Raw genomic sequence first — 25,149 nt, forward strand, 5'->3', positions numbered from 1 at the left:
AAGATTTTACCTTCACGGCACTGACACTTGGACCTCGGCACTATTTCCGCCCAACACCATGAGTGCGAGGACGCTAACGAACGTGGTCAATGACCAAACAATAGCGCTAAATGCCATGATATATGGCTATGCGGGCCATAGTCTTGTTACACCCCACGCTGCGCTTCAACAGATCTGGTGGACCGAAGAAAGGATAAACGAAAAGGTCACACAGGAGTTTGTCACTTCCCGACTGCAGCCACGAGAAAGGGAGCGGTTGACACAGCCTGTGGGCTTTGGCGATCTGTCAGACGACACGTACATCGAATGGATCCTAGAGAAAGCACGGCGATTATTCCTTGTACTGGCCGAAATCGGTGAAGCGGATGGGATATTCGCTGTGGTTGACCGGTCATGGGACGATGATGATTTGCCGCTTGAAATGGACGACATTGAGCAGCTGGCACTTTCAAACAGACGCGACGAACATGCTAGTGCTCGCTTCTACTCTACACAGTTCACCTTCTTGCTCAGAGAGCTCCAAAAAGGCGTGCACATAGACTATGCGTCCAATGAAGAAGTACCTTTGGAGTACGTCATGGGGCTGCCGCCTGCGGCAAGTCTCCAGAATTGGTCGCGTGTACACTTGCCTAAACGGCCCAAAGAAGTATATGTCCGCAGGAAGTTTGCATTAGGAAATGCCGAATCACCAACCGCGTTCGAATCGACTTTCATACTGGATATTGAAAGTGCCCAGATGGTCGAGCATGAGCACATTGCACCTGCTTGGGCTTCTTACACGGCGAAAGGGATCGGCTACGTAGTAACAGACTTTGTGGGACAACACACTCTTCGAACGTTCATCGACCACCGAGATCCGCACCAGTACAAAAGACTTTCCAAGCCCGAAAAGTCGTGGCTTGTATTGAACTGGATGCAGTGCTTGGTAGATGCGGTTACAACCCTGCACCAAAACGGATTCTGTCACTCTGCAATACGTCCGTCCAACATCATCATCGATGATAGTAATGCGATCGCTTTCAGTGACATTGGCAGCCTGGAGACGTTCCAAAGGGATAAAAGGCCGGATGTACCGGACGCATACGTATACAGCGCGCCCGAGACGCAGACAAATCCTGCGTCTCTCACGTCGAGTGCTCCAGGGCCGTCTTCTGTTGTAGCTAACGCTCGACAAACTTCTATCGCAAGCAAAAGCTCATCTGCGTCATCGAATAGTAGCGGCTCTTTAAGTAAGAAGCTTTCAAGAACTCCCACCAACGACTTCAGTGGATTCAATTTTGGTTTCCGCAAATCGAAACCGGCGCCAAAACCAAGATCGAGGGTCCATGAAACCGAGAAAGCAGACGTGTTCTCGCTCGGCTGTGTGTTCCTGGAGATCATCAGCTTCATGCTGAAGAAGAAACCACATGAGTTCGTCAAATATCGTTCGTCGAAACAAAGGAGCAATACTGGCAGCAAAAGTAGCCGTACGGACTCGTCTTTTCACGCCAACCTGGACAAGGTTGAGAGCTGGATGGTCGTGCTTGAGAAAGCTTCTTGTGAGCGTAGCGAAGACGCTTTCCGTGCCATTCCTCACATTCTTACACTTGTAAGGGATATGCTTAGCACGACTCCGAGTGGTCGGCCGAACGCTAGACATGTCCGGGACAGATTGTTTGAGATCCTGACAACGCATACCACCATTCCAGAGATTCACTGTGGCGCACACAAGCACGACTTCGGACATGCTGGTTCATCCACCTCCGGCTCTGATCGCGCGTCCAGTATAGCGTCTCTGCGCACAATGTCAACGATCAGCTCATCGTCCGACACAGATACCATTCGACTATCTACCTCTTCAATGACCCGCACGAATTCGATTGTCACTGCTTACTCAGACCGCATAACTCTTGCTGGAATCTCAGAGGACGATAGTGCGTCCATCCGCACAGTGGAGCCTCCACTGCCCACGTCTTACAATCCTACACCACGACTCCCTCCACTGGTCGTCAGTCCACCGTCCTCGCCCACGGCGATGAGGACTCCAACCTCGCCTCGATCTATCGAGCGATCATCGAGCCCGTCAAGACAGGGCGCTTCGCAAAAGAAGTCTTGGAAGGGGCCGTTTTTTCGCATGCCTTGAACGCGTGTATAGTTTGCTTCTACAAACCCGTCACAGCGTTGTTCGTAAGGGTTACTTTTTCGCTGCCTCACTTTGCTCCACGATCCCTGGTGACTGTGGAATGAGAAGTCAGGCCGCCAGCGTAGCAGCAGGATTCTGGAGCTAACGAGGTCGCGTCGCATCAGAGTCATGACTGACGGGAGGCTGCATACCCACACAACCGAGACGAACGACAGGCTTGGCAAGTCGTATTCAAGGTCTGTCCCGTACGTGGGGCAGAAAGCACCTGAACGGATGACAAGTGGAACAGAGCACGAGGACACTGGCTTAAATACCCCAGATGTCCGCTCGTAGATACAAGCCATAGCACCAGCTTGGCCAAGGAAAGGGCCCGCTATATTGAATAATGCATGGCCTTAATAGCCTCATCCCCAATTTGTCCTTCCAAATGAAGGAAGCTCATTGCCTGATCAAGCAGGTGCTTATCTCTGTGCCGCCAAACGTTGAGAGAACCGGATGTGCATGCCTGCTATGGTGCGGGGTAGTTTTTCTTTGGAAGCTTGCAGAACTGCAATCAATGAGCACTTGACGTTGCTCAAGAGGTTTTGTCGGGGCGTGCCTGCAGCGCACGCGTCGTGCGTCACACCGCACAACAACGTGAGAATCAACTCTTGACTCAACATCATGCCACGACTCCACGCCAATGCATCCCAGCGCATCTGCGCTTCTCACGAGATCTCAACCTATGCGAGAACGTTTATTGATGCGAGGATCTAAGGTAGAGGCCGTCTTGGCCCGCCTGATCGGCGTCTTGGCCGGTAGCTCATTCGGCGCGCTCATCTGACGGCGCGCTTCTCGGCACCGTCAACATCGTTGCACTGCGATCCCCGCCGCCTGAGCCTGCGGCATGCAATATCTGTCTGCGCCTGATCAAGGCTGCTGCCGATAGTTCACTCATTGCGGTCGCATGCACGTACGCCGCGCCTGAGACGTCACCCGGCGTCCCTTCTGAGCACTCATACCAGTAGCGGCCTCGTCCACCGCGAAACTCGAGGCTGTTGTGATCGACAGCGGCGTGCAGCCACCCCTCTCGGTCCCGCCGCTAACCCAGGCTGAGTGGGGGATATGCACACACCACAGGTACCAGGGGCTTGACCTGATGATGAGCACGCAGGGCAGGCCAAGTACTGTATATAACGAGGCGGATTCTTGACAACTGGCGACAAGCGCAGGGCTCTCTGCACAGTCGTATCACCATCGAGATGCGGCTTTCTGGAGCATTTTCCGTATTCTTGGCCTCGGCTGCAATTGCTACGGGGTCTATTCTACCGCGCTTCGCCAACGACTCAGGGTACCAGCTACAGACTGGCCCGCTCGACACGCCCTGGACCGCGGACGTAGGCACGGACCCGTGGCCTGAGCATCCACGCCCAAAGGCCCAGCGCGCGCAATGGAAGAATCTGAACGGCGTGTGGCGCTGGCGAAGTGTGGCCGCTGGGCAGGTCAACTCGCCGCCTACGGGACAGACGCTCGAGCGGGCGGTCTTGGTTCCATCGTGTCTTGAGAGCGCATTGTCTGGTATGCTGCCCTGTCGTGTTCTGGGGTGGAGCTGACCATTCCAGGTATCATGGAGAGAGGACATCTCTACAGCTGGTACCAGACGTCTTTCGACGTGCCCTCCGATTGGCCATCAGGAAACCGTGTGTTGATCAACTTCGGCGCTGTCGACTATGAAGCTACAGTCTTCGTCAACGGCAGAGAGGTCGGCTTCCATAGGGGTGGATACTTTGAGTTCACTTTCGACGTGACGGATTACCTATCGAGCAACGGCACCAATGAGCTGTGAGTAGATTGTAGTCATACTTGTTCACACTAACAATCTTGCGTCCAGACTCGTGCATGCTTTCGACCCTACAGATACCGACAGGTACCAAATCCCCATCGGGAAACAGACACTGACCCGCAACGGCATGATCTGGTACACACCCTGCACCGGTATTTGGCAGACAGTGTGGCTGGAGTCGACGCCCGCCGAGTACATCACAACGATGGACCTGGCCGCCGGAGCAGACGGCAGTGGTAGGTGGACTTTGCAGATCCCAATCATCGACACTGACTTGTTGCAGTAAACGTCACGGTACACAGCAGCACAAACGGCACAGCATCGTATGAAATCACAGTGCATGAGCTCGGCTCAGAGGCAGCAAAGACTTCTGCGACAGGCACCAGCGGCAGCCCTTTCGTCTTCAAGGTTGACTCGCCCAGCCTCTGGACCCCTAGCACGCCCACCCTGTACAACATCACAGTCCAGCTAGGCAGTGACTCAATTTCCAGCTACACCGGCTTCCGCACTATCTCGCGCGGCGTTGTCGACGGGATCCAGCGCCCACTCCTCAATGGCGAATTCGAGTTCGTCTGGAGCCCGCTCGACCAGGGCTACTGGCCCGACGGCATCTACACCCCCCCAACCGTTGAAGCCATGCGCTACGACCTTGAGCAGCTCAAATCCGCCGGCTTCAACGCAGTCCGCAAACACATCAAAGTCGAGCCCGCCCTCTACTACCGCGCAGCGGACGAACTTGGTCTCCTCATCATCCAAGACATGCCTTCCCTTCGTCCCGATCTGCCCGACCCTAACAACGGCTGCGGCTCAATCCGCCTCGAGTCCGCCGCAGCCCAAGAAGAATTCAACCGCCAACTCGCCCTCCTTGTGACCCAACTCCGCAGCCACACCAGCATCATGGCCTGGACCATCTACAACGAAGAATGGGGCCAAGCCACCGACGCCTCTCAGCCGTGGCCCGAGTTCGGCCTCACAGCCCTCGTCCACTCCCTCGACCCCACCCGCCTCGTCAACGCGGTCTCGGGCTGGACCGACCACGGCGCCGGCGACTTCGACGACAACCACCACTACAGCACGCCGCAGTGCGGCACGCCGTTCTGGTCCGCGCAGGGCTCCGGCTACAACACCGCCTACGACCCGTCGCGCATCGGCCTGCAGGGCGAGTTCGGCGGCGTCGGCACCCAGCTGGCGCCCGAGCACGCGTGGTTCGATAATTTGGATCAGCAGACGGCGTACGAGCTTGCGAACACGACGGAGGCGTGGAATCACCGCTGTTTGCAGAACGTGGAGCAGTTGAGGGAGCAGGTGGAGAGGTGGGCGTGCTCGGGGGGTGTGTGGACGCAGACGACGGACGTCGAGGGGGAGGTCAATGGGTTGCTGTCGTATGATCGGAGGATTAATCGGATGGAAGTCGGGGCGTGGGTTGAGGCAGCGAAGGGGCTGTTTGAGGCGGCGCGAGGGAGAACAAATGGCTCGGCGTCTGCGGGTGTGGTGATGGGTGCGGGACTGGGGGTGGTGGACGGGCAGCAACTGCTCCCGTAGGCCACGCACTGTATAGCAGGTGTTGTGCTGTTGGATGCCACTAGCCCTTTGCCCTACCTCCCAGTTTACATAGTCGCGCTCAGGCACATAGTGTATCGATCACCAAACGACCTATAGTTCCGTTCTCTCAAGACCAGAGATGCGCTTGTGTCTTCCTCTTACTAGTTGCTAATCCCTCTCTACAGACCCTCTCTACAAACTCTAGTGCACACATCCCAACCACGTGCAGAGTTCAGTCTGCTACTGCGATCTACACGCTACACCTGGCAAACAAGATAGCGCACGAAGTTACACTGTGCAAGTCCTCGTACGCGTCTTTCTATCATCGTCCTACACACTAGACTAGCAATATGTAGTGCTTGTACTACCTACATAACACTATTACTGAACTCAGACATACAAAACAGCAAATACGTAACATGATTACTTGTAAATGCTCTATACTATGCTGTGCTGAACTATGCCATACCGTACCGTACTTGTCCTATCTTACCATATCAATTACTCATACACAATCGGGTATCACCACCTGTCCCCCCACCCAACCCAACTCTGTATTCCCTACAACCACGCAAATCCCGCCATGACAGCCACCAGCCCCGCCCCAGCACCCACAAGCTCATTTCGCCCTCCTGCCGCAGCCCCGGGACTAGCACTCGGCTGACCCGCGCCGCTGCTCGCAGCACCACTGGGCCTTGTAGAACCAGTAGCAGTGCCGCTTGCGCTCGACGAGGCCGTAGCAGCCGCATTGTGCGTCTGGCCGAGCGAAGGCAGCGCGGAAGTAGGGTCGACGTCCCAGGCGCCGCTGGTCTGGGGCGGGCACTCGGGCGCCGAATGTGATGCCGTGTACGCGCTGGCCTTGACTCCGGTCGGGGTCAGGGTCTTCCAGACGCTGCCGAGGTTGGAGAAGTCAGGCTGCACAGGGATCGGGGTGCCGGAGCGCGGAAAGCCATCGGGAGGCGCGGAGGGGCTGGCTGGGTCGACTTTGGAGCCGTATGAGATCAGGCCGTAGTTGTTGGCTTCTTCGATCCACTCGTAGACGATGCTTCCGGACCAGGTGTCTGCCATTTCACCGTACAGCGCTGTCTGGTCCTGGAAGGTACGAGGGCGCACTACGTTGCAGCCTGTCTCGGACATGAAGATGGGAATGTTGTATGAGGTCGAGTTGGCCTCGAGCATGTCGTAGCCGGAGGTCATGTAGTCGCTGTCGCCGCACCACGAGTAGGCGTTCAGCGAGAAAAAGTCGAGGGCCTCGGACGCGTTGGTACCGCAGGCAAGATAGTTCTGCAGCATGGGCCGCAGCGTTGCAATGTCGGCAGCCGAGTAGCCGATGGGGATGTTGCGGTAGTTCTTAGCTTCGCGGTGAGCCTTCAGGTCGCGGGCGGCGGCCTTGACATATGGCGCGGCAGACGAACCGTTGCTGGTGGTGATGACCTCGTTTCCAACGAAGAAACCCGCGAGGTTGTCGTACTGGTGGAACTCGTCCATGACGGCAGCGAAGGCATCGCGCTGCGTCTCGTTCCACTTGGGCGCTATCTGCTCGATCTGCGTATTGAACGTATCAAGGTCCAGCCAGATGTAGATGCCGGCGTCGGCGAAGGCGCTCATGCAGTCCTTGTGGTCGGCATTTGGGTCGACGTGGTAGACGCGGATCGAGTTGGTGCCGATGGTCTTCATAAGGGCGGCATCGAGGCCACACTGTGTCGCATCGATGAGTGGGTCATCGGGGACGAGCTGGTACGCAATACCTGGAACTGTCAGTCGAAGCACAGCGATAGCTAACAATTTGCATACCCTTAACGAAGAACTGATCTCCCTCCGACGTGAAGAACTTGGAGCCCTTCACCGAAATAGTGGCAATCGCATTAACAGCCACGGCGCCAGCCACGGCGCACGCCGCAATCGAGCGCAGCATTGTCGATTGATTGGCTTCGAAAACGTGCGAATGAAACGAAAGACAGCTCTGTGCAACAGCCACAGATAACAACGAGCGACACGAAATAAGCAACAATCACCAACAGCAAAGAGCAGAGAGGAATGAAGCCAGAAACCCAACGAGCAAGAACCTAACCTCCACGCCCTTGCCGCCTTCCCCCTCCCTCTCTAGCTCCTACCGCAATTCCCACCAGCGCGGCACTGCTCGCCTGCACACCGCAAACAAACCGGTTCCTCTGGTGTTTGCGATAAAGCGCATCACCGTGCGCGTCCGCGTTGCGAACGGAGGGCTGTGATTGGCCGCCACGCGTTGCGCAGAAACAAGCTCGTTTGATGTGCCGTCAAGCACGCGCCAACGCCGTCTTAGCGGCTGCTTTCTGCGACTTGGAAAATGGCGCCTCAACACGCGCTGAATGGGCGATTCGAGACCGCAATTCGACTTTTCGATGCTGGATACTTTGCTTTACCGAAAGCGGGTTATCATGATACCCGATGGCTGGTAACAAGGCTACTTCTGCTTCTTCCTGCTGTTGCCGAACCAACGTCACTCTCCGATGGATTTCTGCGCTCATGTAAGCTTTTGACGCAGGTAATTTTCTTATGGATCTATTGCCAGTGATAGGCCATTTAAATTAAGCTCTTTCGAGGCCCTTGACTTCACTCCTTCGATTGTAGAGCGCAGAATCATCTTAATTGCTCCATCGGTCGACGGTGCAGTGATACAAAGTAGCACATTTCAATCTCGAGGCATCCACAGAGCTTGTCATCGACTTTGGATGGAGCACAGTGTAAGCACCAAGCGCGTGAACAAGAGAAAAAGTGAAATTGCGATGCGTTCTTTGTGAATATATGAAACTTCCTGCTGACTTGTAGAATCTGATCTCAACATGGGAACGTGCAATCAATCCGCCGTATTCTCCGACTCTTATCACCAAAGATGCCGCATGTGTCCCCAGATCCCCTGGGATCCCATCCACCCTGTGAGCAGCGAGTCTCGTCATTCGACGCCCAACTGAAAGTCCCATAGGTAAACTGCACGTAGTCTCCTTTGTGCTCTCCTGTGATGACGACGGGCATTGGCAGCTTGCTGTTGAAGACAAATGGATCGCCGTCATTGCACGACTGTGTAACCTGCGAGCCACCTTGGCCGATTGTTGTCTTCGCATTGTCTACTAACAGTGCCTCGCAGGTAAGGTCCCGGTCTTCCGGCTCACACGAGTCGAACTCGTCGAGATGGATGCCACATGTTCCTGCCTGGTATGCTGGAGCAGGTGTAGACACAGGAGGTTCGACCGGCTTGGTTGTGGTGGGCAGCTCCAAAGGGCAAGAACTTAGGTCAACGTCTGGCAACTGTTGATCCCACGCAATTCGATACGCCTCCGAAATCATGCCGAGGGCGACTGACGCTTGATATGCGGTGCCGAGGGAGTTTGGATGGAAGTTCCTGAGGATTCGATCGGGGACAACCCAGGACGTCTGGCGTTTGTACTCCATGACCATGGTCTCGTTGTTCCACTCATCGTAGCCGCCGATTTCGCGCCGTCTCAGGTCGTCGTGGGGCGCGTTCTCGTCGAGGTTGAAGCGAATGAATGCGAGCTTCGAGTTGCTGTCGTCTGCCACATTGGCAGCTCCATCAGGTTCGCAGAACTGGCCATTAGCCATTTCTGTAATACCTCCCCAGTCTGCCCACTGAAGTTTCCTGAACCTGTTGTTCGTTTTCCAGTTTCCAAGGGCCTCGATAAGCTTATCATTAGTCTTTGTTACCAACCTGTTGAACTCGGTACGTAACGCCACATCTGGGGACATACACCAGGCGGATGCTACAAAGCACCATCCCTGACTGTTGCATGGTTCCGGAGATAGATTGAAGAATGGGGCGTAAAGTGTCCAGACTATGACACCTTTATAGTTGAGCTTTCCCTCGAGGAGACCAAGCAGTTTATTGACTGACGGAGTCAATACCGTGTCAATCTTGCTCTCTGCATCGGCCAATGCCTTCTGACAGGCAGCCTTGTTGGACAAGCCGTTGGGGAGGAAAAGACATGCCTTCAGCACATCGCCGAATCCAACATCGTTACCGCCTGCCGACACAGTGATGAGGTCCCAAAGTCCTGCATTCTGATTCAGCTGCGGAACTTGGTCTTGGACTATGTTGTCGATAACAGCGCCAGTGCAAGCTAGAAACTTGAAGTTATCAGCTTCAACAACGTCCTGGATTTTCAATGGATAGGCGTCGGAGTATCGACTACACTGCCATTCTTGGTCGAACGCAGAGCCCCTACGTTCGCCCGCGCCAATTCCTGCCGCGAAGCTGTCGCCCAAGGCTGCGTAGGATTTGACCCAGCTAAAATCCCACGGGTCTTCGGCGGCCGGTGTCGTGAAACGGTTGCTGCAGACAAGAGGGCATTGTACATTTCGACCATCCTTGCCACGACTGCAACCGAAATTGCAGAGTCCGTCGTCACTGAGGCCTAAGAACATGCGCGGCTTGATAGCCAGATCGTTTACATCTGGAGGCAAGTTCAATGGCCCGGTGGCCGAGCACGCACATGTGTTCCGAGGGCAGTATCCGTATTTGCAACCAAAGTCGCATAGCGACTTGAAGTCCCCAGATGTTGTTCCGGCTACACAAGTATCTGGCGTGAATGGCGAAACTTTTGGGATGTACTGAGCCACCGGCGTTTTAGAACACGCTCCCTCCGGACAGAAGCCACGATTGCAGGCGAAGTCACAGAGACCTGCATAGTTGGCGTCGCCATTCTTAGGGTATCCAGGCCCTGTAACGTCTGCTCTCTTTTGAGGCTTTGGTATACCCATCTACATCGTTCAAGCGTCAGTAACGAAATCTTATCGGGGATGTGCGGTCACACTCACATTCTCGCATACACAAGAGTCAGGACAATAGCCGTTCTTGCAAGTGTAATCACAAATCACGTTAAAGTTTCCCTCGCCCCAGCCCTGTATGCAGCTTTGCTGAGCGCGCGTAAGTGTCGGTGACCAAGTTTTGGCGGCAAATCCGTTGGTCCACTGAGAGGAGGTGACTCGGGCGTTCCAGTTGGCCATATTTCCTGCGTAACATGTGCTTTGAACAGTTGTTTTGAACTCGTTTAGTACTGAACCTCCGCGTCGAAGCGTGATGGTATGCTCTCCAGCTCCTGCCATTGGAACGGACTTGTAGTACATGCCAATACCGCCATCAGGAATGATGTCCCACTTATTGTCTGCGACTGATACGTATGACGCCTTGCCAGGGGCACTGACGGAGAATGACGCAGGAGCAGTCAATAGGGCTGCAACATACAAGGAATCTGGTGATATTTCCTTTGGTGCAAACTCCAGTTGGAGTTGGGATGCCGTGTTTCCTGTTGTTCCGCCGCCTGAACATGAAGAAGTCAACGTGACCTGGTGGGCTACGACAGCGCTTTCTTTTGTAAACTGTGCCGTTCCTTTGAGATATCTCTGGATCATGAATGGCAAATGTGTAAGCCAACCAGTATGGTCAAAGTCGCGGACATAGTTGAAAGGGGAATCACCTCTGCCGATGGCAAAAGCTTCGTACTGTTTGTCGTCTAGCGGACCGATGTAGTGAGATTCACCGAAGTCGTTCCAGGAGATGATTTGAACGTATTCGGGCTGCAGTTCAAAAACCTGCTGCCATCGTTCGTACCACAAGTTACCACCTCGCCACATCCAATTCTTGTTGAAACCTTGATTTGGTTAGTCTTTGAATGTTTCAGCGACTCTAGGACGGAGACAAGCTTACCAGGCATATTCGTGAAAAACCACGGGGACACAGGCATCATGTATGGCTTAGTAGAACCTTTTGAAGGATCACTTCCACCAAGAGCTTGTATGTAGGAATGATCAGAGTACGTGTCGGTTTTACGCTTACCATACGGCCATGCTGCCCAGCTGAACAGCCCGTCAGCAACACCCTCAGCCAGACCAATTGCTGGGAAGGCTCCCACAGAAGACCAGTCTGGCATGAAGAAGCAACCTGTTTTGGCTTTGATGTTATGCCAGTCTGCTGCATTGCCGGGGCCCTCAAAGGTGGATGCGAGTGGCTTGCCTGGGGCATGTTGCCAATAGTTGCTATCTCCACCCCACTTATTGAGGTAGTTAATGACCACATTCTGATCCCAAGGATATGCACCACCTGGATAATCGAAGGAGAAGAAGAGTTTGAATCCGGTCGTGTGGGCAGCCGCAAATGCATATTCAAGAGACTGTGAATTGTATGGCCAATCGGCAGCCATATTCAGTGCAAATGCTTGTATGCCGACAGATGCTGCCTTGTTCATGTTGGTGGCCCAATCCTGTGTAGTAAAGTTGCCTGTATTTCCAACCTGAAGACTGTCAGAAGGCGTCAACTATCTGATTGGCAGCCACTTACCATGAAATGTGCAAACACACCGCGAGGCGTTCTTGTTGCCGCCTGGGTACCACTCGCCGCCGCCACGCAAATGGCGGCTATGGCCTGGAGGAAACGCATCCTGAAAGGTGTGAAGTTTCACTGAAAGACTACTTGAAAACTGCAGACTCTCGACCATATATATTGTCGACTAATAAATATGTAAAGTAGAAAGCAGTGTCAAGTGACGGCCTGTCAGGGGTGCAAGTGTACCTGCATCAACACGCCCACTTGGACAGACCTCATCCAGGAGTGCTCATCTACGAGCCGCAGTCTAAAAGCTGACATCTCTGTCACACATGTATACCAAATTTAGGTTGTACGTGCAACACCTTCCAATCTAGGAGTAATCATTAATTGCTCGTCGGTCGAAAAATTTGAAGCTGGAATCTGGCCCACGATAGCAGGAACGACGAGGGAGATGTGTGTACTAGAAAGGATAGCAGCTCGCAAAGCTTGGATGATACTCGGTGCGGGACGGGCGTGGGACCTGCATAAGGCCTAAGCGTGGCGTAAATCGAGATTAGTTTCCGAGATCAACTGGGTCCCTGCCGGTGGTGTCCCGCCCGAGATCAGCTTAGACCCTGATCCCCCCCGCAGTTAGACCAGCAAATTCAGTTCACCGTCGATGGCACCAAATAAGTCCTGTCAATGTTTAACGGTGTGAAAATCGAAAGTTCATATTCGAACAACGCTTTGAGCAAACGCCTTTAGTCCTGCCCGGTGAATGCACTTTTCAACAAAGCTATCGGGATTATTTTATCAAGGCCAAGCTTGCGCGTACACTCCCTACAAGAGATCGCATTGTTCCGTGTGAGGCGGCTAAATCCGTCAGGCAACCCAGCAATATCAGGTAGTGGACGCATGTCTAATTCCAAGCCTCCCGCGTTGCAGACAAGCGAAGGCGCCAACCAGATACGCGACGTTTGCCCAGGGTCCACTCTAACGCAGCTAAACAAGGGTCGAAAGCCCGTTGCTCGAACGGGATGTATGCAGAGTATCCCTTCCTCGGACACGGAATGGTCTATATTAGGATTGATCAAAAAGCTTTGATTGCTCGCAACATCATATAAACGGTGGTAATTATCATCTGCATCTAGCTAGCTGGAGGGCTGTCAGGTGGACTGCCAAGTCTCGAACAAGCACCGATATCAGCTGTCAATCGTATTCGTGCGAGGGTCGAGTAAAGAGCCTAGGTCTTTATGGTCGTATTAGAATAAAGGAAGGTTTGTTGCACATTTCGTTTCCCGGTATATCCTCTCAAGATCCACGCTCGTTAGCACGTCTTCAGCCGCCACCATGCTCGGGCTATTGCAGCGTCTGCTGGTTGCCTTCCTCGCCTTTGTATGCTTTGTATCCATCTCGGCCTTCGAGCTCGATAACGTTCAGGTACGGATTCCCTTCTCTGACCAGCATTGTAGTCAACCGACTTATAATTAAGTTGACTCATTCGGACCTCAACCTCAATGGAACCGCTCAAGAGGAACTGCGGGTTCGCAGGGCGACTGTTCCGTATACTACTAGTTTAGGTTTCTACACCGACGATATACTTCGAGATGAAAAATTCTCAACTGGCCAAATTGCGTACACATCTGTGATAGATTACACCGTGGATGTTGACAGCTGGACTGATGAGCAGCTGCTCGGTGTAGCTGAGCAAGGTTTGCATACTTTTCCATGCGATCGTATCGAAGAGCTTAGTTGACATCTCTTTAGCATGGGACGAGATGATAGTCGTACACCAGGAATGGATGGATGACTGCAAAACCCAAGGCAGGAAAGATTTCCTCAAACGCTTCACTCCTCCTATGGTCTCCGTCCTTGCTGTCGGCAACACTCTATATATCGGCAGTGTTATGAAATTAAGCACCCCAAACGCGTTGTTCACGTTCAAGCCAGCCGATGACGGGAAGTATGTGGATAAAAAGGTTATAGATATCATGGAGAACGCATTCGTCCAAGCTGCAACAGAGTAGGCCCTTCAACTGATAAAAGATGTGTTGGAATGGATCACTGACTGCGATAGGTTCACAAACAAAAACAAAGATTGGGCCATTTCAAAGGACCCGCGAAAAGGCCACACCAACTCGGGGTGCTGTGCGGAGTTCGTTGCAACATCTCTGTGTGTCATCGACACTGCGCTGCTGCCTTGGGATGTGAAGACCAAGAAAAAGCCCAGGATCGTCGCTTGGGGAACTGGGGCCAGTGATCCTTTCACTGTCGCGGGCACTCAACAGAATCCGTGCTGGAAGAAAAATTCTCAGCAGACCAAGGACGGCACTGACAAAATTGGCTGCGGCCAATTTGTGGAAGGGAAGATGGCAAGTCATACATTTCATAATTGTCACTGATTACGGTTTGAGCGGCTCACTAACAGTCATCATTACAGACCGCTATCTACAAGACTAATCCTCTGAAACAACCCGTACGAGTTACCGTCCAGGGAAAGAGGCGTGATGTATCCTTGAAAGATGCTATTGCTGTCATAACACCGTCCAAAACGGATACTAAGGGATGAGGTGCTTGCAGTACGAGATGGAATTTCCAGCGATCGTGCATGTCTTGGGGTATATTGTCAAGGGTGGCCATCGTTATTTCCAGTGTGAACAATCTCATTCGCTTTTGGTAAATGCTTCCTACTGCAATCTAGAGATATTTCACATACAACTATCTGTCAGCCCGATTCTCTATTCTAGACCAGAGCCCGAGATTCATACGCTACATCATTGCCCTGCTGCTACGGGGCTCTATGCTTCAAAGCTGAACAAGCGAGTGACACGATGATTTCATTCTAAATTTTACTCTGTTTCGACAAGGACAATGCACTGCCGATTTTGCGATGAGCATATCCTCCTGAGCTCCGCAAACGTTTCTTCTCCCCAGCCGTCCATCGCCCAAAACGATCCAGACAAGAAATCAAACGTGATGTTTCGTAGACGTGCTTTTGCGTTATCACACGCTGACGCATCGTTGCGATTCTCTTGCAAAAGCTCAGAAAACTTGCGGATGTATTGATGAGCGCCCCATTCAAAGAACGGTTTCATACCCCAGAGGTCATCGGTGATGACGAGGTGTTCGAGATTGGGTGGGAGCACGTGGTCCAAGGGTGGAGTTAGATCGGGGTCGGTCTGGCCGAATAACACGCACAGCGACAGTTCGATCTCGGTGAGCTTTGTGAAATGTCTGAAGGAACCCAGGGTCCCGGATTCGATGACGAACATCTCGTCGACATCTTCATCATCATTGTACGGATTGAACCTGAAGGAAAGTTGTCTCAAGGTCGCACTGGTATGAGACAACGCTTGCTGGACATCATCGAGCCTCAGGGGTAGCTGCGTCGACGGAACAGCATACGCGCAGCTCAAAGACTCCAGATGCTCATTCTCGCGAAGAATCGCATCGAGGACCGTCGGATGCAGGTTTGTTCTTTGCAGGTTTAGCTTGTTCAGCCTCCCTGCGGTAACGGAACTGTAAGCGTCGACACTGTCGTTGAGATCAACTCGCCCCCAGAGTTCGAACTCTGTCAAGCTTGGCAGAGACAGCGCCAGCAGTACAAGGCGTGAAGAGATGCTGTAATCTACGTCTGGATCTCTTTCGTAATAACGTCGATCAAAGGTTTTTATATGCGTCTCACCCAGACGGACGCAGCTCACTTTGTTCAGCCATGACCATTTGCTAGTAGGCACTGCTCGCAAAGCGGAGTGCTGGAGCATGTTTGAGAAAAAGCTGGTCAGAGGGCAACTCAGCGGGAGATCTACGGTCAGGGTCTCGAGCTTGGGCAGACGGGATACAATGAATGCAGATTGGGCCCACGCGTTTTGCTCATGACACAAAGCAGCTTTCCAGAGAGCTGCATCATAAATCTCGGCCTCGTCGATTGTTCCTTCTATCTTTTTCTTCAGCTCATCAGTGAGAGGTGTAGGATGCGCCAACGGAGTTCTTTCGTTTCTCTGGGATGAAGACTGGGTACGGACAGACTGGGCCCGAACAGTAAATCTTTTGACTTGAGCAGCGTATGTAGGATTCTCCAGCAGTGTGCGAAGCAGTCGACCAGCCCTTGGTGCTATAAGATTATTTTCGTCGAGGTCGAGAACCACATTGCGATAAAGTGAACTGTGAGCCATAGGGCGCATAGCTTTGTTTACTCTGCAAAGTGCGGCCATATGGTCGAAAAGCAATTCGGCAAAGATGGCATCCCATAACTCCTGGGGCAGTTTGTCCATTGTTGAGGGCATGACTTGGCCTATTCCGGTAATGTTGACGAGATAAGGTCTGCCAATTGTCCAAACCCAGGTGGTGCGTGGCCTTGGACGAAGCGAAGGGAGGAAATGTGACGGGCAGAAGACGGACGGGCGTCCTGTAGCGACGATGAGGATACACTTGAGGTGAACAACGCTAAAGGTATGGCTAACCAAATCAGGCTACAACGCCCGGTCTCCAAAATTAGGTTTACAATTTCCTTACTACGTTGGCATCGCGGATAAATCACCTGCATCTGCCTATCCGAACTCGGCACTCTGGAAATTAAGCGATTACTAGCGTCTCGACACGGAACATGAAGACTTTTGTTAGCCCGTTAAGACTTGCCGCGGGTCTTATCCCTGCACATCACTTTACTTCTGAATTGACTTGGTTGCGCACGTCGAACTAAACCCCTTGAAAGATTAGTCTACAGTAGGTAGCTAACACGACATAGAACCACAATCGAACAAAGCTAAAACCCATCTATCCTATTCCTCTTCCTGTAGACTTAGAAACAGGGAACTACCTTATTACAATATACTTACAAAGAAATTCCAGCCACCTACATCCAGTGCCCCCGCACCACCACCCATGATCACCCCCCCCCCCCCCCCCCCCCACTATCCCCCAACCCACCAATCCCCCTCGCATCAAACCCTCAACCTAGGAACCCTCCATAACTAACAGCAACCGCATCTTACCCATCACAGCAGCTACAACCGACCTACAGCCGGCCCATTACTGCAACTCCGCACACTCCACACACGGCGCTGTAAAACCAGTGCATACCCGCAGAAACGCAGCCATCCCAACCAGCCAGCAAGAACCCAACCACGGCCGAAACCGCGGTGCCCAGACCGCGAGCCGCTGGTGTCCCGTGGACTTTGCCTTGGTGGCGGACGAGTGCGGAGGCTGCTGGATGGTTTGAGATGCGTGTCGTGGTGGTCTGCCTGGGTGTTTGTGTGCTTGTGTGTCGTGTGTCGTGTACCGAAGATCGCGGATCTGGGGGGTGGGGGGACTGCTATTGGAAGCTTGGAGGTGGATTGGTGAGCGTGCGTTGAGCTCGAAACACGAGCCTCCATTCGCAGACACCATGGCTTTTAGACGTGTGGGGATCGTGGGTAGGTCGGGATTCTTGCGAGCTGGCTGGTTACTAGCTGAATCGGTAGACCTGCGAGGAGGTAGGTACATAGACCGGCCACAGCACCTGCGTGACCGAGCAGAGCGTCTAACGCCAAGATAGCTTGGAGCGGCGATTCGAGACTGTATTTCCATCTCTTGGTGCCTGAAACTCTGCTCTGGACGCGCCGAACTCCGTTTCCCAGACTGCAGAACGCCACGCATCCCGCCAAACAGCTCTGAGAGACCACACGTCACGCCAAAATGAACGTCTGCATATGTCCTTCGAACGCACCACAGTCCAGTGCGCGGGGAGTGCCATAGGTCTGGTGGTGGTACTCCGATCTCAGCGTGTTTACAATATTGCAAGGCTCGTGAGTGTACTGCAGGGACCCTTCGTCCACGGCGTGCCAGTACGTGGGCGTGATGTATTCCGAGACCTTTTCTGCAATGCCTATTCCGATGCGCTCGAAGACGGGGAGGACTTCTGCGAGCGGGGGCAGGGAATGAGAAGGCAGGTCATAAGATGGCTTGCGGAGGAGGAGAAACAGTGCTGAGGTCCGGCCAATGAGGGCTGCACATAGGACGTTTTTATCTGAAATAGTGTCTGTGGGAGCTATGTCCCACTGCGGTTCGAGTACGAGGTTGTCTACACCGGATGAGCAGATTAGTTGCGGCTCGCGTACTATCTGGCCGTCCACTGTGGCCCAAAGAAGGTGTGGGCGAAAGGCCAGGGCGGTGACTCGCAGGAACCGGGAGTCCCTCGAGGGCGTCAACCTCAAATCCTCGATCTTATTTTCGTCCAGCGTGCTAACCTCTTCCCACTCGCAGCCTGTCCAGACCTGGAGTCCGTGGGGGTGATCTATGTGCAAAGTATCAAACCACACGTACGCTGTCCAACCAAGAGGAGACCAGCTGGGGAACTCTTTCCTACGAACGCCGGGCGTTTCCGCCCCCCAAGCCATGAGCAACCCGTTTTTATCATACCCTAGAGTACGATGATAAATATTTCGAGATACAAAAATACCCCAGAAGTGAGCGTATAGGGTCTCGGGACCCGTCATTGCGTCTAGAATGGCTGAAATGGCGTTGAGTGCATCTTCCTGGTAGCGCAGCTGCCGCCTACTGTACGTTTCAATCAGCGTCGTCAATGCGAGCCTCTGATCATGAGAAGCTGGTCTAAGTATATTATTCAATCGATCCACCTTGCCCTCTATCAGATTGTGTTCGTAGAGGATCTCAGTGTTGCAAGCGAATACTACCTGTCGCTCAGTGAAGAAGAGTCGTTTTGTCGACAGGTAACTTTCCTGTAATGTCCAACCTCTGGAGACCCATTTGGAACTCAAGATATCTTCCGTGCTGTCCCAATCGTGTCTGAGATAGGTAGTTCCAGTCATGACATCATTGAAAGGCACGCGTCGACTGATTCTTACTCCAGGAAGACCATGTGAGGAGTTGTTGCCAGCCACAGCGAAGATGGTCAGTTGGGCACGCGCATAGATTGCTCCCATTTGCCCAATCTGGTGGGATTTGTCGAATTGGTCGTGTTGGTCGATGCACTGGTGCGTTAGCTAGTGGGAGTAGATGCATCAAAAATACATACATATCTGTCGACCCAGAGATATTTATAGCCAAGCTCCAGTGTGACCTTGATACTGTCTCTGATGGTCTGCGGGATGTATGCTCCGAGGATATCCCCTTCTTGTGGCGATTTTTCCTGTGCCTCGCCCCACACATAGGACAGTGCCACATATTGGCACGATTCTGGGGCGATCACGACGCTGATGGGATCAGTGTCGCAACGTATCACTCTGAGGTGTCTTATGTGCTTACCAGAGGCGAGCTTGTGTGGATCGTGGTCTTGACATCTGTTGATCCAAACCTTAATCCTATCATAGGGTATCCTTGTGGCGTGTGCCCGCATTATATATGGGTCGTCGCGAAGAGATGCGAGATGGGCAACTTTCACGTAGTAAATCTGATGTCGATGGGAGAGCTTGTAGACGATATTGAGGAGACAGTTTTGTGGCGGGATGGTGCCTGATCTTACGCAGATCGACACGAACGGTGGTGGCAGCTTATCCGTCGAGAGCTTTTGGTGTTCGTACATAACCTCTCTAAAGAAATGGCAAATTTTACAACGTAAAGCTGCTAGATCGTCAGGTATATCGGTGATTCTGAACAAAAATTTCCATCGTGCCGAACGTTGGTCTAGCTTCTGACAGACAGCTAGGCACCGATGGCAGACGTCGGCGTCCTGAACGCCCGTAGCCCCGCCGTTTAGCGATAGCCCGTCAAAGTCCACGGCAGAAAGATCCTCGGGAGTCGGATCGAAGCTCATGACGCTGGAGAAATTGCGACGTCGACGTTGTCGTTCGATGTCGATGGTGGAGGCTGTCAGGTGACCATCTCAGCCTCATGAACAAGTTGCTCACCAAGTTCGCCTCGACCTAGTTCGGATATGGGGAGACACTCGCGCACGTACCTGTATTAGGAGCATAGAAATGCGCGACTGAAGAGTGACTGGCGAGGGTGGTACAGGATAGTGGCTGGCAGATGCTACGAAAAGCTGACAGGGCAGGTTCACTGTCGGCTGACGGAGCTAGCCAGAACAGGCAGGCATCACTGCACTCCAACATGGTCAGGGCATAGCTATTGACGAACATGCGCCGATCGCCAGGTGTGATGTAGATAGCTTACATATCGATGCAGCACTACCTTGAAGTGTCCAGCCCATTGCTCAGCCTACTCCTCCTCGCTCTCCTCACTACTATCCGCTAGCCCTTCCATCATCTCCATATACAACTCATCCTCATCCACCTCCGCCGCGGCGCCCTTCCTGCTCTCCGGCCGCTCCTGCCGCGCCGGCGGTCCGATATCCATCTGCTCGACATCAACGTCCTCGTCCTCATCCGGCTCGCCGCCATCATCATCACCGCCCAGGTCGCCAAAGTCGATATCCGCAGCTGCGGCATGGCGGCGCGGCGTCCCTGCGGCGCTGGTCGCGGCGCTGGCGAGCGAGATGGGGCCTGCGGAGGGGCTGCGCGCACGCGCAGCGTTGACGTGTAGGTGCGCCGGGCGCGCGCTCGGGTCTTCGATTTCGAAGGAGGAGGCGTCGCTTTCGGCGGAGGAGTGGTCGTCGTCGTGGCGGTGGCCGGGGGACGGCGAGCGGCGCGGGACGTGGCGCGGGGTGGGGAACGAGGAGTCGGGTTCGCCTTCGGCGTCGACGTCGCTGTCGTCGCTGGACTGGATGAATTCGGTGGACTTGATTTTGCTGGATGGTGGGGCGGCACTGGGTTTCGGTTGCGATGTTGATGGGGCGGGGCGGTCGGTTGCGCGGCGCTCCAGGTTGATTGCAGGGGCGGCGGGTTTCTTGGGCGCGCCCTTTGCGGCAGGCTTCTTTGCGAAGACGCTGGCAGCGGCCTTGCGTTTCTTGGGCGCGGGCTCGACGGCGCGGCGCGCAGGGAGGACGGGCGTGTTCGCGGCGCTGGTGGCTGTGTTGGAGCGGTAGTCGGGCGACGACGCGTAGCCGCGGTCTTCGGCCGTCTCCTTCTTGCTCTTGACCGCGTTCAAGAAGTGGCGGAAGTCGTACGGGTTGGCGGCGTCCGGCTGTGTGCCCTCGTTCGCCTCCTCGCCGGCCTCCTCGCCGAAGAGGTCAACTTCCCCCTCCTCGCGGTCGTGCACGCTGTCTTTGTGCGCCTTCTTCGGGTAGATCTTGCCGTAGCCCGACGACACGTCGCTGCCGTTCTTGGTGGAGAGATTGAAGGTGTATGTGCTGTCAAGGCGCTCGAGGGTGGCCTTCTGCGTGGTCTGGTCGAAGAGCAGCACGTACGACTTGGAGGGTGCTGTGCGCGCCCCGTTGAACACAAACATGTCCTTGTCGCCATCACTGCTCGCATCGCGCATGGAAAGGTTGTATGTGTTGTTGTCGGCGAGCTTGAGCTTAGACGTGCGCGTGCCGCTGGAGAGGCTCGGCTTGTGGTTGTCTGGCGGGCGAGGTTAGCAGACGTGGGTGCAACAAGGCCACCTGCGTACATTTGACGCCGTTGAAGCCTCGCCCCGTCCCGTCCTCGCGGCGGATCTGCTCGCTGACGTCCAGCGTGTACGTTGCCTTGCGGTGTGGCTCAACCCGCCCATCCACCATGGGGGACGCCATCGATTGTTTTCGTGCGATAAGGAGGTTGCTAGTGAGAGTATTTGCAGTGACTTCAGTATCTTATATCACGGACGGGAAAATGAGGTCAAAATCGCAAAAGGAGATCGAAACGGGGTCGAGGCTCTGGGCATGCGCAGTGCTGTGAGCAGGCGTGGTCGCGGTCTGGGTCAACGTGCGGCTCCCGTGTGGGGCCGCAAGCTACTAACTTTAGCCAGGCTCGCATCCGACTTCCACCTCAAGCAGCCGATCGCTTGTGAAGATCTACGCTTTGACATTGCAGCGCAACGCTGTGAATGGGCAATAGGCCTACATCACAGTCACAGTCATCTGCAGCACGTGCAAGTCGGCGACGGCAATCGGAATACAACAACACAGCATCACGTCGCATTGGAAATCGCTTGGTGAAGATGGATTCAGGAATGGGCGTCAGCTCAAGAACAGCCCGACCGCCAGCACAGGGCTTTCCCCCGCCTGCTCCTACATACATTGTCTATACATAGGCGCAGAGCGGATATCTTTCCCTCATCAGCGCATAGCATTGGTCATGTTCCGTCCTCCACAACACAGACACCACAGTGTGAACGGTAAAGGGTCTCATTTTGCTTTTCCTTTTCTTCCAAGCCTTGCCTATCCATCCGTACGCCGACATGTTGCGATGCAGTTGTCAATGACAGGGTATGAGAGGGTGACAGCGTCTACCACTGGGTGGTGGTAGCGGGAGCCTCGGCGCCCCAGCTCTCGGTGGCGGCGGGCGCGGCAGCCTCGCCGGAGGCAGCGGCCCAATCAGAGGCATCAGCGTCCCAGGAGGCGCCGGGGGCGGCAGCCTGGGAGGTGAAGGCACCGGCGGAGGCGCCGGAGACCTCCCACTCGGAGGTGAAGCCCTCGGCGACAGCGGCGGGGCCAACCTCGTCGGCACCGGGGACCTTGGCCTCCTCGACGCCAGCGGAGTCCTTGTTCTCCTCGGCCTCGGGGTCGCGGTAGAAGTACAGATCGGTCATGACGTCCCACTCGGCCTCGCGGGAAGCGAGGGTGCCGCGCAGGCGGAGGACCTCACGGGCGAGCATCCACCAGACGAGACCGATGGCGTGACGGCCCTTGTTGTTGGTGGGGATGGCAACATCGACATACTCGGTGGGAGAGTCACCGTCGCAGAGGGCCTAGAAAGTCAGCATTTGGGCATCGCACTGGATTCGCGGACCGCTTACAATGACGGGGATGTTGACGTAGGAGGCCTCCTTGATGGCCTGGGCGTCGGTGCGAGGGTCGGTGACGATGATCAGGCGGGGCTCCTTGAACGAACGGGTGATGTAGTTGGTGAAGTTACCGGGGGTGAAGCGACCGGCAATGGCGACGGCACCGGTGTGGGCGGCGAACTTGAGGACGGCACGCTGTCCGTAGGGACGGGCAGAGATGACACAGACTGCAAAAGTTAGCGCGGCTCGTCTGCTGTGCGCGCATGTGCGGTCTCGAAAAGTTCGCATCGCGCATGTCGCAGGCGCTGCTTACTGTCGGCCGGGTTGTCGATGGCGGCGATGATGCGCGCGGCCAGGACAATCTTCTCCCAGGTCTTGCCAACGTTCAGAACGTTGACACCGTCGGCCCTGGTCTTCCACAGGTACGGCTCCATGTGAACCTGGAGGTTCTTGGCTCCGAGGTGGCACTGAGCAGCGAGGAGCATCTCAATGTCCTGCTGGGTGGGGTTGAAGATCGCGGGGAGGTTGGAGGGGGCCATCTTGACGGATTGGGCACGAGACTGCTGCTTGTCGGTGTGGTTGAGAGTTGTGCGGTCGCGATCGCAAATGTTGGAGGGGAGCGTGTGCGGTTCTCGCTTAGGGCGCGCCTTTCCGCTTCGGGCAGGCTTGGGATACCCAAGGAGAGACAGATGCTTACCTACTCCAGCATGCCGATTTGCAAATGCTGTGTTAAAATGCTGCCTGCTGTATATCGCTGATAACAAGTCAATTGAAGACACTAATCTGCTTGAGCGGCCATTTTCGCTCTGTTGTCCGCGTTCCTCGTGCTCCGACTGATGCTCGTCGATTGCTGCTCCAGAGAGACTAGGCTGTTTACGGAAATGTTCGATGTCGCACCCAATCAGGCAAGGCGTGCGTCCGCGGCGGCGGACACGGCGAACTTTTGCAGCCGGTGAAGGACAACAGGAGCGCGCAGCAGCATTGCCATCACCAAGATGCCGCCCCGGATACCCGTCGCATCGTACCTGCGGGCCCCGAGCTCGCCGTCGGTCTTCGCCCTCCCACTGCGCCCATTCTCGACCACCGGACCGCTGCAGAAGAAGCTCACTTCGCTCGAGCGCAAGCAGCGTTTCGAGCACGACCCCTACATCGCCGCCCAGAAGGCCCGCAAGAAGGCGGCCAACCTGTCGCGCCGCGCAGAGCTGGAGCAGGTGCGCGTCGAGAGCCTGGGCAACCCCGTCCGCGGCGTGACGACGCCCTTCGTGCGGTCCTTCGACACGGGCAGGCCTGAGGCTGCCGGCACCGACGCCGACCAGCTCAACTACCGCTACTACCCCGACCGCCTGCGGACGCAGCTAGAGGAGAGCAAGCGCCTGGCCGTGCCGCTGAGCGAGATCAAGAAGGACGACGCGGCCCCCACGACCCCGTACAGCAGCTCCATGACCCACAACACCGCCTACAGCATCGAGAAGACGGCCGAGGAAATTGCGGAGCAGAACCAGCAGGACCACGCCCGCGCCACCGAGGCCATCGCCCGCATCACCGCCCTCGACAATGGCTCCAGCAAGGACCGCATGCGCGTCAACATCACCCGCTGCATCGACACCTTCGGCCGCCACAACACCGACCTGCGCCTGCCACCGCGCGCACCCCACCTTGGCAGCATCAACTCGAACACCCCGCCTGCCGTGCGCCCCGCGACCAACGAGAAAGCCGCCAGCGCGCGCATCGGGCCCGACACGGGCTCGTCCGAGGTGCAGATTGCGATCCTGACCGCGAAGATCAAGACCGTGGCCGACTTCCTGTCGTCGCGAGGCAAGGGCGACAAGCACAACAAGCGCAATCTGAGACTGCTGGTGCACAGGCGGCAGAAGCTGCTGCAGTACCTGCGGAGACGAGAGCGCGGTGGGCCGAGGTGGCAGCACTGCATCGAGACATTAGGTCTGACAGAGGGAACATGGAAGGGCGAGATCTCGTTGTAAGATGGACGCGTGAAGACCATTTTAAATTAGCGGCACAAGCGGGTTTCCGGTGCATTGCAGCTGTACAATACGAAGCATAAGAGCCTGGCATTGACGGACTGTCGTGATTATGGAATGACGTGCTTACCTTCGATCTACCCTGCGTATTTACACAGCGTGTCGAGTTCGTATACAGCTGTACTACTGATGCACAGCACCACGCGTCGCAGCAGGATATGCACATCACTGACCACGGCTCCAAAATGTCCGACGACCGGATTGTGTGCGCGTACAACTTCATCACCTCACAGCATTAGCGCTGCTGCAGCAGTTATCCCACTCTATTTTATCTCTTGCATCGCCGTTGAACGTTCAGATACTTGACTTCCCTCCTGCTGAAACAATTTGTAGGCTAACAAGCGCTGCTTCCATCGGCACACTGCACCTTCTCAAAACCAGCCTTCCTTTCTCGACTAGGACTAGCCACAAGACTTATTACAGCTGAGCGAAGGGCTGCAACATTACCAATACTGACAGTATGTAAACTATCTCCCGCAACAAAAAGACACTATACGCGTGCCAAGATCGCCTACATCTCCATGGTGTCAAGTCGAAACTAGGAACTGGGAAACCGCAGCCGCAACGA

The 25,149-nt window shown here is 54.8% G+C and overlaps 12 protein-coding genes across 12 annotated transcripts; 4 read left to right on the forward strand and 8 right to left on the reverse strand.

Moving 5' to 3' along the window:
• Positions 1 to 58: 58 nt before the first annotated feature.
• C7974DRAFT_314197 (kinase domain-containing protein) lies at positions 59 to 2,122 on the forward strand (the record flags this gene model as incomplete). The annotated part of the gene is made up of 1 exon (XM_046138447.1): positions 59 to 2,122. One exon carries the CDS (start codon positions 59 to 61, stop codon positions 2,120 to 2,122), a length of 2,064 nt encoding a protein of 687 aa, XP_045995100.1.
• Positions 2,123 to 3,092: 970 nt separating this feature from the next.
• C7974DRAFT_209978 (glycoside hydrolase superfamily) lies at positions 3,093 to 5,649 on the forward strand. Its single transcript, XM_046136947.1, has 4 exons — positions 3,093 to 3,679; positions 3,724 to 3,943; positions 3,993 to 4,180; positions 4,228 to 5,649. Exons 1-4 carry the CDS (start codon positions 3,364 to 3,366, stop codon positions 5,484 to 5,486), a joined length of 1,983 nt encoding a protein of 660 aa, XP_045995101.1. The 5' UTR covers positions 3,093 to 3,363; the 3' UTR covers positions 5,487 to 5,649.
• C7974DRAFT_425512 (1,3-beta-glucanosyltransferase gel3 precursor) lies at positions 5,599 to 7,707 on the reverse strand. Its single transcript, XM_046144479.1, has 2 exons — positions 7,281 to 7,707; positions 5,599 to 7,234 (listed from the first exon to the last, which is right to left on the reverse strand). The coding sequence occupies exons 1-2, from the start codon at positions 7,399 to 7,401 to the stop codon at positions 6,048 to 6,050; spliced, it is 1,308 nt and encodes a 435-aa protein (XP_045995102.1). The 5' UTR covers positions 7,402 to 7,707; the 3' UTR covers positions 5,599 to 6,047.
• A 518-nt stretch (positions 7,708 to 8,225) lies between these two features.
• Positions 8,226 to 8,532, reverse strand: C7974DRAFT_397029 (uncharacterized protein). Its single transcript, XM_046142145.1, has one exon. The coding sequence runs from the start codon at positions 8,496 to 8,498 to the stop codon at positions 8,304 to 8,306; it is 195 nt and encodes a 64-aa protein (XP_045995103.1). The 5' UTR covers positions 8,499 to 8,532; the 3' UTR covers positions 8,226 to 8,303.
• A 464-nt stretch (positions 8,533 to 8,996) lies between these two features.
• C7974DRAFT_456376 (SGNH hydrolase-type esterase domain-containing protein) lies at positions 8,997 to 9,770 on the reverse strand (the record flags this gene model as incomplete). Its single annotated transcript, XM_046146012.1, has 1 exon — positions 8,997 to 9,770. A coding segment is annotated over one exon (774 nt), but the record flags the coding sequence as incomplete, so codon positions are not given.
• Positions 9,771 to 9,806: 36 nt separating this feature from the next.
• On the reverse strand, positions 9,807 to 11,838 carry C7974DRAFT_338370 (glycosyl hydrolase family 71-domain-containing protein; the record flags this gene model as incomplete). Its single annotated transcript, XM_046139230.1, has 4 exons — positions 11,815 to 11,838; positions 11,185 to 11,767; positions 10,296 to 11,128; positions 9,807 to 10,238 (listed from the first exon to the last, which is right to left on the reverse strand). Coding segments are annotated over exons 1-4 (1,851 nt in total), but the record flags the coding sequence as incomplete, so codon positions are not given.
• Positions 11,839 to 13,131: 1,293 nt separating this feature from the next.
• Positions 13,132 to 14,183, forward strand: C7974DRAFT_377404 (uncharacterized protein; the record flags this gene model as incomplete). The annotated part of the gene is made up of 4 exons (XM_046140355.1): positions 13,132 to 13,221; positions 13,274 to 13,493; positions 13,549 to 13,804; positions 13,859 to 14,183. The coding sequence occupies 4 exons, from the start codon at positions 13,132 to 13,134 to the stop codon at positions 14,181 to 14,183; spliced, it is 891 nt and encodes a 296-aa protein (XP_045995106.1).
• Positions 14,184 to 14,451: 268 nt separating this feature from the next.
• Positions 14,452 to 16,171, reverse strand: C7974DRAFT_397031 (uncharacterized protein). Its single transcript, XM_046142146.1, has one exon. It carries the CDS (start codon positions 16,065 to 16,067, stop codon positions 14,631 to 14,633), a length of 1,437 nt encoding a protein of 478 aa, XP_045995107.1. The 5' UTR covers positions 16,068 to 16,171; the 3' UTR covers positions 14,452 to 14,630.
• A 2,269-nt stretch (positions 16,172 to 18,440) lies between these two features.
• C7974DRAFT_314205 (heterokaryon incompatibility protein-domain-containing protein) lies at positions 18,441 to 19,117 on the reverse strand (the record flags this gene model as incomplete). Its single annotated transcript, XM_046138450.1, has 2 exons — positions 18,441 to 18,752; positions 18,797 to 19,117. Coding segments are annotated over 2 exons (633 nt in total), but the record flags the coding sequence as incomplete, so codon positions are not given.
• A 653-nt stretch (positions 19,118 to 19,770) lies between these two features.
• On the reverse strand, positions 19,771 to 21,527 carry C7974DRAFT_397036 (RNA polymerase II transcription elongation factor-domain-containing protein). Its single transcript, XM_046142147.1, has 2 exons — positions 21,229 to 21,527; positions 19,771 to 21,179 (listed from the first exon to the last, which is right to left on the reverse strand). The coding sequence occupies exons 1-2, from the start codon at positions 21,347 to 21,349 to the stop codon at positions 19,939 to 19,941; spliced, it is 1,362 nt and encodes a 453-aa protein (XP_045995109.1). The 5' UTR covers positions 21,350 to 21,527; the 3' UTR covers positions 19,771 to 19,938.
• Positions 21,528 to 21,729: 202 nt separating this feature from the next.
• C7974DRAFT_361612 (ribosomal protein S2, flavodoxin-like domain-containing protein) lies at positions 21,730 to 23,139 on the reverse strand. The gene is made up of 3 exons (XM_046139715.1): positions 22,856 to 23,139; positions 22,555 to 22,769; positions 21,730 to 22,506 (listed from the first exon to the last, which is right to left on the reverse strand). The coding sequence occupies exons 1-3, from the start codon at positions 23,079 to 23,081 to the stop codon at positions 22,045 to 22,047; spliced, it is 903 nt and encodes a 300-aa protein (XP_045995110.1). The 5' UTR covers positions 23,082 to 23,139; the 3' UTR covers positions 21,730 to 22,044.
• A 334-nt stretch (positions 23,140 to 23,473) lies between these two features.
• On the forward strand, positions 23,474 to 24,761 carry C7974DRAFT_210090 (uncharacterized protein). The gene has a single exon (XM_046136948.1). It carries the CDS (start codon positions 23,538 to 23,540, stop codon positions 24,522 to 24,524), a length of 987 nt encoding a protein of 328 aa, XP_045995111.1. The 5' UTR covers positions 23,474 to 23,537; the 3' UTR covers positions 24,525 to 24,761.
• The last annotated feature ends 388 nt before the right edge of the window (positions 24,762 to 25,149 follow it).

The sequence above is a fragment of the Boeremia exigua genome, assembly GCF_020726555.1.
Source record: "Boeremia exigua strain MPI-SDFR-AT-0100 chromosome Unknown C7974scaffold_8, whole genome shotgun sequence".
Taxonomy (NCBI): domain Eukaryota; kingdom Fungi; phylum Ascomycota; class Dothideomycetes; order Pleosporales; family Didymellaceae; genus Boeremia; species Boeremia exigua.

Bases quoted from the DNA above. Each gene is read 5' to 3' on its own strand.
- C7974DRAFT_361612 (XM_046139715.1), bottom strand. From the start codon at position 23,081: ATGGCCCCCTCCAACCTCCCCGCGATCTTCAACCCCACCCAGCAGGAC. The intron at 22,770-22,855 runs GTAAGCAGCGCC...TAACTTTTGCAG, and splicing joins CATCGACAACCCGGCCGACA to TCTGTGTCATCTCTGCCCGT. The intron at 22,507-22,554 runs GTAAGCGGTCCG...CTGACTTTCTAG, and splicing joins ACGTCAACATCCCCGTCATT to GCCCTCTGCGACGGTGACTC.
- C7974DRAFT_425512 (XM_046144479.1), bottom strand. From the start codon at position 7,401: ATGCTGCGCTCGATTGCGGCGTGCGCCGTGGCTGGCGCCGTGGCTGTT. The intron at 7,235-7,280 runs GTATGCAAATTG...TGACAGTTCCAG, and splicing joins AGATCAGTTCTTCGTTAAGG to GTATTGCGTACCAGCTCGTC.
- C7974DRAFT_397036 (XM_046142147.1), bottom strand. From the start codon at position 21,349: ATGGCGTCCCCCATGGTGGATGGGCGGGTTGAGCCACACCGCAAGGCA. The intron at 21,180-21,228 runs GTACGCAGGTGG...CTCGCCCGCCAG, and splicing joins AGGCTTCAACGGCGTCAAAT to ACAACCACAAGCCGAGCCTC.
- C7974DRAFT_209978 (XM_046136947.1), top strand. From the start codon at position 3,364: ATGCGGCTTTCTGGAGCATTTTCCGTATTCTTGGCCTCGGCTGCAATT. The intron at 3,680-3,723 runs GTATGCTGCCCT...TGACCATTCCAG, and splicing joins TCTTGAGAGCGCATTGTCTG to GTATCATGGAGAGAGGACAT. The intron at 4,181-4,227 runs GTAGGTGGACTT...GACTTGTTGCAG, and splicing joins CGCCGGAGCAGACGGCAGTG to TAAACGTCACGGTACACAGC.
- C7974DRAFT_397031 (XM_046142146.1), bottom strand. From the start codon at position 16,067: ATGCCCTCAACAATGGACAAACTGCCCCAGGAGTTATGGGATGCCATC.
- C7974DRAFT_210090 (XM_046136948.1), top strand. From the start codon at position 23,538: ATGCCGCCCCGGATACCCGTCGCATCGTACCTGCGGGCCCCGAGCTCG.
- C7974DRAFT_397029 (XM_046142145.1), bottom strand. From the start codon at position 8,498: ATGCCCGTCGTCATCACAGGAGAGCACAAAGGAGACTACGTGCAGTTT.